This window comes from Argopecten irradians, chromosome 2 (genome assembly GCF_041381155.1).
Source record: "Argopecten irradians isolate NY chromosome 2, Ai_NY, whole genome shotgun sequence".
Lineage (NCBI taxonomy): Eukaryota > Metazoa > Mollusca > Bivalvia > Pectinida > Pectinidae > Argopecten > Argopecten irradians.
In genome coordinates, this window is record NC_091135.1 from 39,324,985 (window position 1) to 39,338,488 (window position 13,504).

Below are 13,504 nucleotides of genomic sequence, written 5' to 3' on the forward strand. Positions count from 1 at the left end.
TTAACTATTGTCCATGATATATTTCTATTGCCTATAAAGAATTCCTATTGTCAGTATATATAAATTCCTATTGTCTATGATAGATTCCTATTGTTTATGATGAATTCCTATTGTTTATGATGAATTCCTATTGTTTATGATGAATTCCTATTGTCTATGTTTATGATGAATTCCTATTGTCTATGATGAATTCCTATTGTTTATGATGAATTCCTATTGTCTATGATAGATTCCTATTGTTTATGATGAATTCCTATTGTTTATGATGAATTCCTATTGTCTATGATAGATTCCTATTGTTTATGATGAATTCCTATTGTCTATGATAGATTCCTATTGTTTATGATGAATTCCTATTGTTTATGATGAATTCCTATTGTCTATGATAGATTCCTATTGTTTATGATGAATTCCTATTGTCTATGATAGATTCCTATTGTTTATGATGAATTCCTATTGTCTATGATAGATTCCTATTGTTTATGATGAATTCCTATTGTCTATGATAGATTCCTATTGTTTATGATGAATTTCCTATTGTCTATGATAGATTCCTATTGTTTATGATGAATTCCTATGTTCTATGATAGATTCCTATTGTTTTATGATGAATGAATATTCCTATTGTCTATGATAGATTCCTATTGTTTATGATGAATTCCTATGTTCTATGATAGATTCCTATTGTTTATGATGAATTCCTATTGTTTATGATAGATTCCTATTGTTTATGATGAAATCCTATTGTCTATGATAGAATCCTATTGTTTACGATGAAATCCTATTGTCTATGATGAATTCCCATTGTCTCTCATGGATTCTTGTTGTCTATGATATATTACTCTTGTCTATAATGAATTCCTATTGTCTGTCTATGACAATTCATGCACGTCTGTTGATTGTTGAAGACGTGTTGTGGCAGGATCATGAAAGTTACGAATTGAGCAGAAACAACAGATACTGGCTAGTGTATCTCGGAAGGACTTGTTCACGGCACAGTAAAGCACAAAATTGAAGGAAAAGTTGAGCGCTTGCATGAAATTGGTTACATAAGTGATCATCTTGCTGGTATATTTTGGTCCGTCCTTTCCTTCGTTCAGTTTAGAGTACGTGAACTTTAACACCTCTGATGGGGAAACCAAAATCAGGAACAGTACAACAACAGCGACAAGCGTGGCTGTGACACTGTTCAGGGCACTTTCTGAATGCCGCTTCTTCAGCTTAGCACTCGAAAAACGGCATGTGAAATGTGATTTTTGGGGAGCCTTTCTCACTGTAGAGACGTTGTAAGAATGTCCGTTATTCCGAGTTACCACACTTGACTTGTTATGGACCATGGATTGTAGTTGTGTGTAGTCGCGCTCCGTCTGCATACTTGTGTTCTCTCGACCGTGACGGTAGATCACCATGTCTTTGCTATGTCCGGGGGCCATTTCACGTCGAATCTTTTTTGCTCTGTGAATTTTCCAGATCAAACAGATGTTGAAATATAACAAAGCAGCACTCGGAAGGAAATCAAACAAAACTGCCCATACCATTCGACGAACAGGCACAAAATCGTCGCCAAATTCAATTCGGTTTTCAATTTTGTAGCGAAAGCTGTTATTATAACACCTCGTTTCCGTGATAACCTTTTCAAAAAAAAGCGGAATCGTTAGAACTATACACACAGAGTAGACTAGTAGAATTGTGATCCTGGTACGCTTCAGTGATATAATTTTCCTGGCTTTAAATGGATGACACACAGCAAGGTAACGCTCCCCCGCCATTACAACGATAAGCCAGGTACTTGTGATGATAAAGATAGTGATGAAACTTGGTCCCAGCCAATGGTAATAAAGCACTGGTGTGAGACCCTTATACACGCCCTCTAGTGGCAGAATTGTGAACATCAGCGCCAGGAAACAGAACATAAAATCAGACACCGCCAATGCTATCAGTCCAATGTGGGCCGATTTCTCCATCTTTGTTAGGGTACAGTGGATTTTTTCACGCGTGAGCACCATCAAGTTTAGCACATTGCCGATGAGGCCGAAGGCACACACTGTAGGAACGCCCACTTCCATGAAGATATGGTGAAACTGTCTCTCCAGTATGGCATCCGGTGACATGGCTGTCGCTGGCATCGTTACATTGTCCAGGCTCTTGTTGAGACATTCAGCCATTATCTGAAATGTAAAGGACACAAGTTGACCATCATGGATATAATTAAAAGTCCAATGCTTTCCAAAAATCAAAAGTTTTCTAAAATAATAACATATATTGATGGCCTAGGATAAAGTTACAATACCAACCATAAGTTTTTCTGTGTAATCTATGTTAACATTGAAGATTCGTTCAAAGGGCAGAAGGTATGTTATGACTATCATGGATATAATAAAAGGCCTACTTACCTTTCCGAAACAAAAATTAAAAGTTCCTTAAAAATGATGATGCCATAAGAAAATATATATCGATAGTCTAAGAAAAGGTTACAATACCAAATAAATGCAAGTTTCCTGCATGATCTATGTTAACAGTGAAGATTCATTTCGCTGTTTTGCCGTCTGGCACAGTTATAGTCATATATAGTCAAGTAGTCAACTAACATGCGGTAATTGGGACAACGGTGGGAAACATAATCAACCCACGTTATGATAATTAACATTTAATTGATTTTAATTGAATCATTCAGAATGAAGTATTAACGTTAAGCTCATAACTTTTGTGACTTTGCAAATTTAATCAATCTTGTTTTATATTTCCATTTCAAAAATCGAAAGCTGTTTCGGAAAGTTAGTGGGCCTTTAAATAGAAACTATAAATGTCTGACCGCACAGCAACTAAATGAGGGAAGGGAGTTCTATGGTAGCATAAATGTGCCACATGAGTGGAAAAAGGGCTTCAATTTGTTAACAATTTGATCTGTGCAATGTTATTACAAGACTTTAGTCCTTTACTTTGTTACAATGAAATGTTAGATCATTCATCGGCAGCTGTATAAAAACTATTGAACCAGTAATTATCCGAGGTCAACAACATTGCCTAATATAATAATAAAAAAAAACACGCACCAAGATCTTCTCAACAAGGATATATGATATGATGACCAATAATCCACATTCATGCCAAAGGTGATACAAGGTGATAACAATGTTACTCCAAGGTCATAATAATCAAAGATAATGTCAACAATGTTCCAATGTCATGACAACAATGTTCCAAGGTTATGAAAACAATGTTCCAAGGTCATGACAACAATGTTCCAAGGTTATGACAACAATGTTCCAATGTCATGACAACAATGTTCCAAGGTTATGACAACAATGTTCCAATGTCATGACAACAATGTTCCAAGGTTATGACAACAATGTTCCAATGTCATGACAACAATGTTCCAAGGTTATGACAACAATGTTCAAATGTCATGACAACAATGTTCCAAGGTTATGACAACAATGTTCCAATGTCATGACAACAATGTTCCAAGGTTATGACAACAATGTTCCAATGTCATGACAACAATGTTCCAAGGTTATGACAACAATGTTCAAAGGTCATGACAATGACAACAGTAATCCAAGGCCATGTCTACCACGGTTTAAGGTTATGACAGGTGTTTGAAGCTCATAAAAATGCTACAGAAATATGACATCATTTTTCTAAGATCTTAACAGCAATAATCCAAAAACATGAGAATTTATTTAAGTTCATGATAAAGATGATCCTAGGTCATATATATCTGCCATGATCAAATGTTATGATGCTCTGGATCATGAAAACAATGGTCCAAGGTCATAACAATACTGATTCAAGGTCATAACAGCATCACTCCAAGGTCATGATGGCAGTGTTTCAAGGTCATGATGACAATTGTTCCAAGGTCACAGTAACAATGATCCAAGGTTGTGATGACTATGTTCCAAGGTCAAGATGACAATGTTGCAACATCATGATGACCATTATATAATACAAAGTTGTGACAGCTTTGAGGTTCATCTTCTGATGCAATTGTAAACAAATATCAATTTTAAACAACCATCGTTTCCACAACCTTGGGAGTGGAAGTATATTATAGTCAGACCCATAAACGCAAGTTATAAAAATGATGAGAGAAATATTCATACTCACATAAGTAATGAAGATGTAGCAATACTATAGGAATCGTAGTTCTGGAATGAGCTTTTGAAGGACCGATCCTTTAAAGAATTAATATGTAACAACAGCAATGATATAATCTATAGGTTTATTTTCAATTTGCTCTGGTGATATATAATTGATCTGTCCTCGATCAGACGCCACTGATGCCCTGTCAATATTTCATGTATCTAAATTGTATAAGCCAATAAATGTTGGTAAACGTTGATTAAGTCAGAATTATCTGGTTACTGGTTACAAAATCGATACCAAAAACAGCAGTATATTAATTATTGTGAGAGTAACCCTTCGGGAGTCCTAATGTGTACAATAATTGTTCCACAGGGAACCCCGCGGTTTGGTTAATTGGGAAGCATTAATTCATATGTTAGGAATTATACAATATTAATAGATATATAAGTTGGTACTTAATGACTGGTAATTTATTTTAATGATGTGGAAGACATTGTTGAGTTGTTGAGTTTCAAGGGACAATTTTGTCAGAGAGAGTGTTTATATTGGTAATAAACCTGTTCTTTTGAAAGTTGGAGTAGTTGGTATTGCTGTGAACTGCCCGCAGATATCTGCTCTGGTTAATGTTTGGTATACAACAAATAGCTCCCTCATTGCTGCCATTAAAGATGAGTGGTGGATACGCCAGGTAGACTGAACTGGCACCAGTTCAGTAAAGCATCGTCTAGAACTACTCAAATTAGCCTTACAGTAGTGTATTTGCCTTTTCAGGTGCAGGATCTTGTAAGAATTTGTATTGTACCATATGGGATCCAGCTTTGATATGGATATAGTGTGTCATACACGTTGTACCTGCTAGATCATATAGCTGTATGATATAGTGTGTCATACACATTGTACCTGCTAGATCATATAGCTGTATGATATAGTGTGTCATACACATTGTACCTGCTAGATCATATAGCTGTATGATATAGTGTGTCATACACATTGTACCTGCTAGATCATGTAGCTGTATGATATAGTGTGTCATACACATTGTACCTGCTAGATCATATAGCTGTATGATATAGTGTGTCATACACATTGTACCTGCTAGATCATATAGCTGTATGATATAGTGTGTCATACACATTGTACCTGCTAGATCATATAGCTGTATGATATAGTGTGTCATACACATTGTACCTGCTAGATCATATAGCTGTATGATATAGTGTGTCATACACATTGTACCTGCTAGATCATATAGCTGTATGATATAGTGTGTTATACAATATTGTACCTGCTAGATCATATAGCTGTATGATATAGTGTGTCATACACGTTGTACCTGCTAGATCATATAGCTGTATGATATAGTGTGTCATACACATTGTACCTGCTAGATCATATAGCTGTATGATATAGTGTGTCATACACATTGTACCTGCTAGATCATATAGCTGTATGATATAGTGTGTCATACACATTGTACCTGCTAGATCATATAGCTGTATGATATGGTGTGTCATACACATTGTACCTGCTAGATCATATAGCTGTATGATATGGTGTGTCATACACACGTTGTACCTGCTAGATCATATAGCTGTATGATATAGTGTGTCATACACATTGTACCTGCTAGATCATATAGCTGTATGATATGGTGTGTCATACACATTGTACCTGCTAGATCATATAGCTGTATGATATAGTGTGTCATACACATTGTACCTGCTAGATCATGTAGCTGTATGATATAGTGTGTCATACACATTGTACCTGCTAGATCATATAGCTGTATGATATAGTGTGTCATACACATTGTACCTGCTAGATCATATAGCTGTATGATATAGTGTGTCATACACATTGTACCTGCTAGATCATATATGTGTCATCATTACCTGCTAGATCATATAGCTGTATGATATGGTGTGTCATACACATTGTACCTGCTAGATCATATAGCTGTATGATATAGTGTGTCATACACATTGTACCTGCTAGATCATATAGCTGTATGATTAGGAATTAACAATACTTGGTATGACTTTGTTCCCTGGTTATATGTGGCTGATTTCACTCCATTGAACTGTCCCATTAACTGTTTAATTAATTTGAAGAAATACAGAAATTAAGAATACCTTTATTTAATGTTCAATAACATTTTTTCCATGCCATTTTCAATAATAGACATACATACAAATTTTGTTCAGTAGATGTTTAGGTTTACATAGATGGTAAATTTGTCTCTAAAAATTTGTCAGGTAAGGATTTACAGGTAAAAATTACAGGTAAATAAATACATTTTCTTCAAAATTCCATAAAGTAGGAGTATTTATAATGTAAATCACCTAACTATCATTCTTTATTCCTGTTCTTCAGCAAGGAATAGAATTAATTAGTTTTGGTGATTAATTGATTCAAATTTCAGGTGTGAACAGGTAAATCATAACTCTAATTGACAGGGAAACATTGTCGTTGAATTATTATGAAATAAAACAAATGATGTTGTAAATTCTGACTTTTTGATTATTATTTCACACATTTCTTGTGAGTTTACCTTCTCTGAAGGACTGATTCAGGAGGTAGATATTTCATCAGAGTCCTCGTCATTAGCAGGTAATAATACCTGGCGATAATTTACATACATGTGTAGGTATGAAGGTGACGTTGTCACATGGGTGTAAGTTTGAGAGAATATTTTGGAAACGATCTTTAGACATTTTGTCTCCAAAAAATAGAGTAAAAATAACGTTCTCAGTTGCCCAGTAAGTATCGGTTTTATGGACAATCCCATCGCTATAACAAGACCAAAAAATACTTTCATCTCCTCGAGTGACACCTGTTTCCACTCGAAGATACGCGAGTAATTTCCTTGACGACCTTGATATTTTGCGGTCGGCATATAAATCTGTTGGACAACAGTATTTAAAAAATCGTCATTTAGAAATAAGTGAAAAAAATCTATAGGTTCCTGATTTTCCATATTAATAATAAGTTTTGATTCCCTTGTAAACGGGGCACACAAAGGTGGCCCCGATGATTTCATCCAACCCTCCGCTTTGTCCGAGTTGTCTTCGTCGTCATTCTCGGGCGAGAAATCATCCATATCAATGTGAGCAATTACTGCTCCATTCCTAACAATATACTCGGGCCCAAAACCTTTAAATTCAGTTTAACTGTCACTATTTTCATTGAAAATATTTTCAATATTATCGTCTTCGTCACTGTCCCAGTCTGAGTCAAAAGCGGGCGCCATGATGAAATTTACGAATTGTTTACGTTTGCTGTCGGGGCCTGTTCAACATAGCATATCGTTGTACTCCCGCCGAGAGTATCAGTACACACACACTGTTATGCTAGTTTGGGGCCTAAACTACCAATCAGAATCGTTTTTATTTATAAACACATGGATGGGAAATACCTAAGAGCCGTGTGAAAAAGGTTGTTAACAGAACGACATTTGCGGTGACCAACATTACGAGACCGATACTAGAGGAATGACATTTGCGGTGACAAGCGCTTAAAGGGTTAATACAACAGAATTTAGTGTATTGGAACTGCTCTCAATTTCTCTGTTTATTTTTACCTCTTATAGAAACAGCCATTTCAGCATTTCTGAAATGTCATTAGTCTTGGTTTAAGTCCTATTTACAGCCAGGATCATGTGCCAGCTAAGTTTATGAAATTTGACACTTTCACACATTCTGACAGGTGTGGATGGTAGATATTGACATTTATGCCTGTTGTAGCATTATAAACTTTATACACCATTTTAGACATAAAAAGTGTGATGAATTTCCTTTCTCAGCATTTTGTCCTTTATGAAGCTGTCTTATTCTCTACCGCATGATGGTTACACTAGCTCATGTAATATATATTTTAGTTGATAGTTTAAAGACTTGGATATTTTGAAGCATGCAATGTCTTTCAAGGTGGATCTGCTACTGTCGACTGCTTTAATTTCGTGATGATTTTCTATGTCCTTTTTGCCTGTTGTGATTTTAGCTTCTGCAGCCTAGCTTTCTCCATTTCCTTGATCACCCTATACATACCACAAGATGACTGACAATGGACCAGGAACCCACTACCTAGACTGGTTCCCGCCTCAGTAAATGTATCAGGAACCCACTACCCAACAAAGTAAATGGACCAGGAACCCACTACCCAACAAAGTAAATGGACCAGGAACCCACTACCCAACAAAGTAAATGGACCAGGAACCCACTACCCAACAAAGTAAATGGACAGGAACCCACTACCCAACAAAGTAAATGGACCAGGAACCCACTACCCAACAAAGTAAATGTACCAGGAACCCACTACCCAACAAAGTAAATGGACAGGAACCCACTACCCAACAAAGTAAATGTAAGGAACCCACTACCCAACAAATAAATGACAGGACCACTACCCACAAAGTAAATGACGAACCACTACCACAAAGTAAATGGACAGGAACCCACTACCCAACAAAGTAAATGGACAGGAACCCACTACCCAACAAAGTAAATGGACCAGGAACCCACTACCCAACAAAGTAAATGTACGGAACCCACTACCCAACAAAGTAAATGGACCAGGAACCCACTACCCAACAAAGTAAATGGACCAGGAACCCACTACCCAAAACAAAGTAAATGGACCAGGAACCCACTACCCAACAAAGTAAATGGACCAGGAACCCACTACCCAACAAAGTAAATGGACCAGGAACCCACTACCCAACAAAGTAAATGGACAGGAACCCACTACCCAACAAAGTAAATGGACAGGAACCCACTACCCAACAAAGTAAATGGACCAGGAACCCACTACCCAACAAAGTAAATGTACCAGGAACCCACTACCCAACAAAGTAAATGTATCAGGAACCCACTACCCAACAAAGTAAATGGACAGGAACCCACTACCCAACAAAGTAAATGTACCAGGAACCCACTACCCAACAAAGTAAATGGACCAGGAACCCACTACCCAACCAAAAGTAAATGGACAGGAACCCACTACCCAACAAAGTAAATGGACAGGAACCCACTACCCAACAAAGTAAATGGACAGGAACCCACTACCAACAAAGTAAATGGACAACCCCTACCAACAAAGTAAATGGACAGGAACCCACTACCCAACAAAGTAAATGGACAGGAACCCACTACCCAACAAAGTAAATGTACCAGGAACCCACTACCCAACAAAGTAAATGGACCAGGAACCCACTACCCAACAAAGTAAATGGACAGGAACCCACTACCCAACAAAGTAAATGGACCAGGAACCCACTACCCAACAAAGTAAATGTACCAGGAACCCACTACCCAACAAAGTAAATGGACAGGAACCCACTACCCAACAAAGTAAATGGACCAGGAACCCACTACCCAACAAAGTAAATGGACCAGGAACACTCACCCAACAAAGTAAATGGACAGGAACCCACTACCCAACAAAGTAAATGTAAATCGACAGGAACCCACTACCCAACAAAGTAAATGGACCAGGAACCCACTACCCAACAAAGTAAATGGACAGGAACCCACTACCCAACAAAGTAAATGGACCAGGAACCCACTACCCAACAAAGTAAATGGACAGGAACCCACTACCCAACAAAGTAAATGGACAGGAACCCACTACCCAAAAGTAAATGGACAGGAACCCACTACCCAACAAAGTAAATGGACAGGAACCCACTACCCAACAAAGTAAATGGACAGGAACCCACTACCCAACAAAGTAAATGGACCAGGAACCCACTACCCAACAAAGTAAATGGACCAGGAACCCACTACCCAACAAAGTAAATGGACAGGAACCCACTACCCAACAAAGTAAATGGACAGGAACCCACTACCCAACAAAGTAAATGGACAGGAACCCACTACCCAACAAAGTAAATGGACAGGAACCCACTACCCAACAAAGTAAATGGACAGGAACCCACTACCCAACCCAACAAAGTAAATGGACAGGAACCCACTACCCAACAAAGTAAATGGACAGGAACCCACTACCCCAACAAAGTAAATGGACAGGAACCCACTACCAACCAAACAAAGTAAATGGATCAGGAACCCACTACCCAACAAAGTAAATGGACAGGAACCCACTACCCAACAAAGTAAATGGACAGGAACCCACTACCCAACAAAGTAAATGGACAGGAACCCACTACCCACAACAAAGTAAATGGACAGGAACCCACTACCCAACAAAGTAAATGGACAGGAACCCACTACCCAACAAAGTAAATGGATCAGGAACCCACTACCCAACAAAGTAAATGGACAGGAACCCACTACCCAACAAAGTAAATGGACAGGAACCCACTACCCCCCACCAAACAAAGTAAATGGACAGGAACCCACTACCCAACAAAGTAAATGGACAGGAACCCACTACCCAACAAAGTAAATGGACAGGAACCCACTACCCAACAAAGTAAATGGACAGGAACCCACTACCCAACAAAGTAAATGGACAGGAACCCACTACCCAACCAACAAAGTAAATGGACAGGAACCCACTACCCAACAAAGTAAATGGACAGGAACCCACTACCCAACAAAGTAAATGGACAGGAACCCACTACCCAACAAAGTAAATGGACAGGAACCCACTACCCAACCAAACAAAGTAAATGGACCAGGAACCCACTACCCAACAAAGTAAATGGACAGGAACCCACTACCCAACAAAGTAAATGGACAGGGAACCTACCCAACCAAACAAAGTAAATGGACAGGAACCCACTACCCAACAAAGTAAATGGACAGGAACCCACTACCCAACAAAGTAAATGGACAGGAACCCACTACCCAACAAAGTAAATGGACAGGAACCCACTACCCAACAAAGTAAATGGACCAGGAACCCCACTACCCACCAACAAAGTAAATGGACAGGAACCCACTACCCAACAAAGTAAATGGACAGGAACCCACTACCCAACAAAGTAAATGGACAGGAACCCACTACCCAACAAAGTAAATGGACAGGAACCCACTACCCAACAAAGTAAATGGACCAGGAACCCACTACCCAACAAAGTAAATGTATCAGGAACCCACTACCCAACAAAGTAAATGGACAGGAACCCACTACCCAACAAAGTAAATGGACCAGGAACCCACTACCCAACAAAGTAAATGGACCAGGAACCCACTACCCAACAAAGTAAATGGACCAGGAACCCACTACCCAACAAAGTAAATGTACCAGGAACCCACTACCCAACAAAGTAAATGGACAGGAACCCACTACCCAACAAAGTAAATGGACAGGAACCCACTACCCAACAAAGTAAATGGACCAGGAACCCACTACCCAACAAAGTAAATGTACAGGAACCCACTACCCAACAAAGTAAATGTATAAGGAACCCACTACCCAACAAAGTAAATGGACAGGAACCCACTACCCAACAAAGTAAATGTATCAGGAACCCACTACCCAACAAAGTAAATGAACCACTACCCAACAAGTAAATGTAAGGAACCCACTACCCAACAAAGTAAATGGACAGGAACCCACTACCCAACAAAGTAAATGGACAGGAACCCACTACCCAACAAAGTATATGTATCAGGAACCCACTACCCATCAAAGTAAATCGACAGGAACCCACTACCCAACAAAGTAAATGTACCAGGAACCCACTACCCAACAAAGTAAATGTATAAGGAACCCACTACCCAACAAAGTAAATGTACCAGGAACCCACTACCCAACAAAGTAAATGGACAGGAACCCACTACCCAACAAAGTATATGTATAAGGAACCCACTACCCATCAAAGTATATGTAGTTAAAACTTATAAATGCTAATTATTGCCGCCATTGCCTAATTGTAACTTATTAATTAAAACATGCCTTTGGACATTCATCATTCAGAAAGATCATGCTTCATTACTGGTCATTTCTATTAAAAAAACATTGCTGTGAATGCAATCTATGAATTACTTTAGTGCAATCTATGAATTACTTTAGTAACATTATGAAACTTACCCAAAATGCTGATATCCTTAAATTCACAAATAAATGCAACAAACTTTGACTACCTAACCTGGTAGCATACATCTTGATTTTGAACTTCCCAAACAAAAGAGTTCCAATAAAAAGAGGTACAAAAAAGGGGTTCTAGTAACTCTTCTGTGACCAGCCGGGATCTCGGTCATGTGGGATCACGGTTTACCCAACCAGGATCCTGGTTTGTCCCACCGGGATCCTCACTCAGGTTTCCTAAACTGCGATCCTGGTTAGATTCTCTTGGGAATTACTTATATTGTTTTTGGCTTTGTTAGCCAAACAAACAGAAATTCCTATTGTTAGGATATGTAAATTGATTACACAATGTGTAATTTTGTCCACTAACTTGCTGGCGTAGGAGAGTTCGTTTTCTGGCATTTCTATAGGACTTTATACCTGATTTGACCCATGTTGTTACCACCAAATAAGTAAAGAAAGTATACCATGTTACAAGCTAACAGACATTTACATTATATATATATATATCAAAGTGAAACACTTCTTTGATGATCAAGATAACGGGGTTTTACTGTACTCCTTTTTACTACTGTGGGAAATATGCAAGCGACATCATTCCGGTGATTGTGACGCCACTGTTTGGCAGGACTGACTGACTGATGTTTCATTCACTCCTACTAAAAGACGTCACTGGAATGTTCGGGATGAAATCATCAAATTTAGAAAGAAATTAAACATTTATTTACTGACATCGTAATATTTTTCTATCAAAACTGTTCAGGAAATTCTTATTATCTGGTATCAAGTTATATGCCCAACTAATATCGATATTAGTGCTGAAAATGCATTGTTTATTGATATTGTTCCGCTTCTTTGTTGACTTTAAATTCGTATGAACTTAACCTTCGAAGGGCGTCAGAACGCTTGTTTCAACCGGAATAAACACTGTAGTGATTAAGACCTTCAAAGTATGGCAATAGTGAATATTTGCCTCAGGGGGAACTGAGGGACACAAAAACTCTATTTTCTCCAAAAGTAAGTAAGTTTCAATATATTTGGAGCTAATGGTCGTCGTCAAAACTTCAAAATTACAATACCAATAAGACAGACAACTTTTCCCTTTCTTTTCTTTTGTACATACTTTTACCCTTACTAGTAGAACTCATATGCGGAATAGCTGTTGCTTTACACGTATGTAAAATAGGTTAAAGTCAAAATAAAACAATATGGCTTATATGACTTGCAATTATTTGAAAATATCATTAATTAAGTTTTACATCTGATTACATATTCATGTTACCTGTAATATCTATTGTTTAAAAACATCCATTTTTTTTACTATGTATATCTAGTTAAAAACTTGTTCTTGAAACAAAGTAAAAGTGGTGCCAATTATGTGGGAGCATGGTGACTTTTTGAGTGAAATACGGCACTTAAA

General features: G+C 38.0%; 2 protein-coding genes across 2 annotated transcripts in view; one reads left to right on the top strand and one right to left on the bottom strand.

Moving 5' to 3' along the window:
• LOC138316639 (ATP-dependent DNA helicase Q4-like) overlaps positions 1–13,504 on the top strand; it is a 280,275-nt gene that overhangs the window by 80,378 nt on the left and 186,393 nt on the right. The window lies entirely within an intron of this gene.
• LOC138315438 (thyrotropin-releasing hormone receptor-like) lies at positions 626–2,165 on the bottom strand. The gene has a single exon (XM_069256467.1). It carries the CDS (start codon positions 2,163–2,165, stop codon positions 873–875), a length of 1,293 nt encoding a protein of 430 aa, XP_069112568.1. The 3' UTR covers positions 626–872.

Coding starts and splice junctions, on each gene's coding strand:
- LOC138315438 (XM_069256467.1), bottom strand. CDS start 2,165: ATGGCTGAATGTCTCAACAAGAGCCTGGACAATGTAACGATGCCAGCG.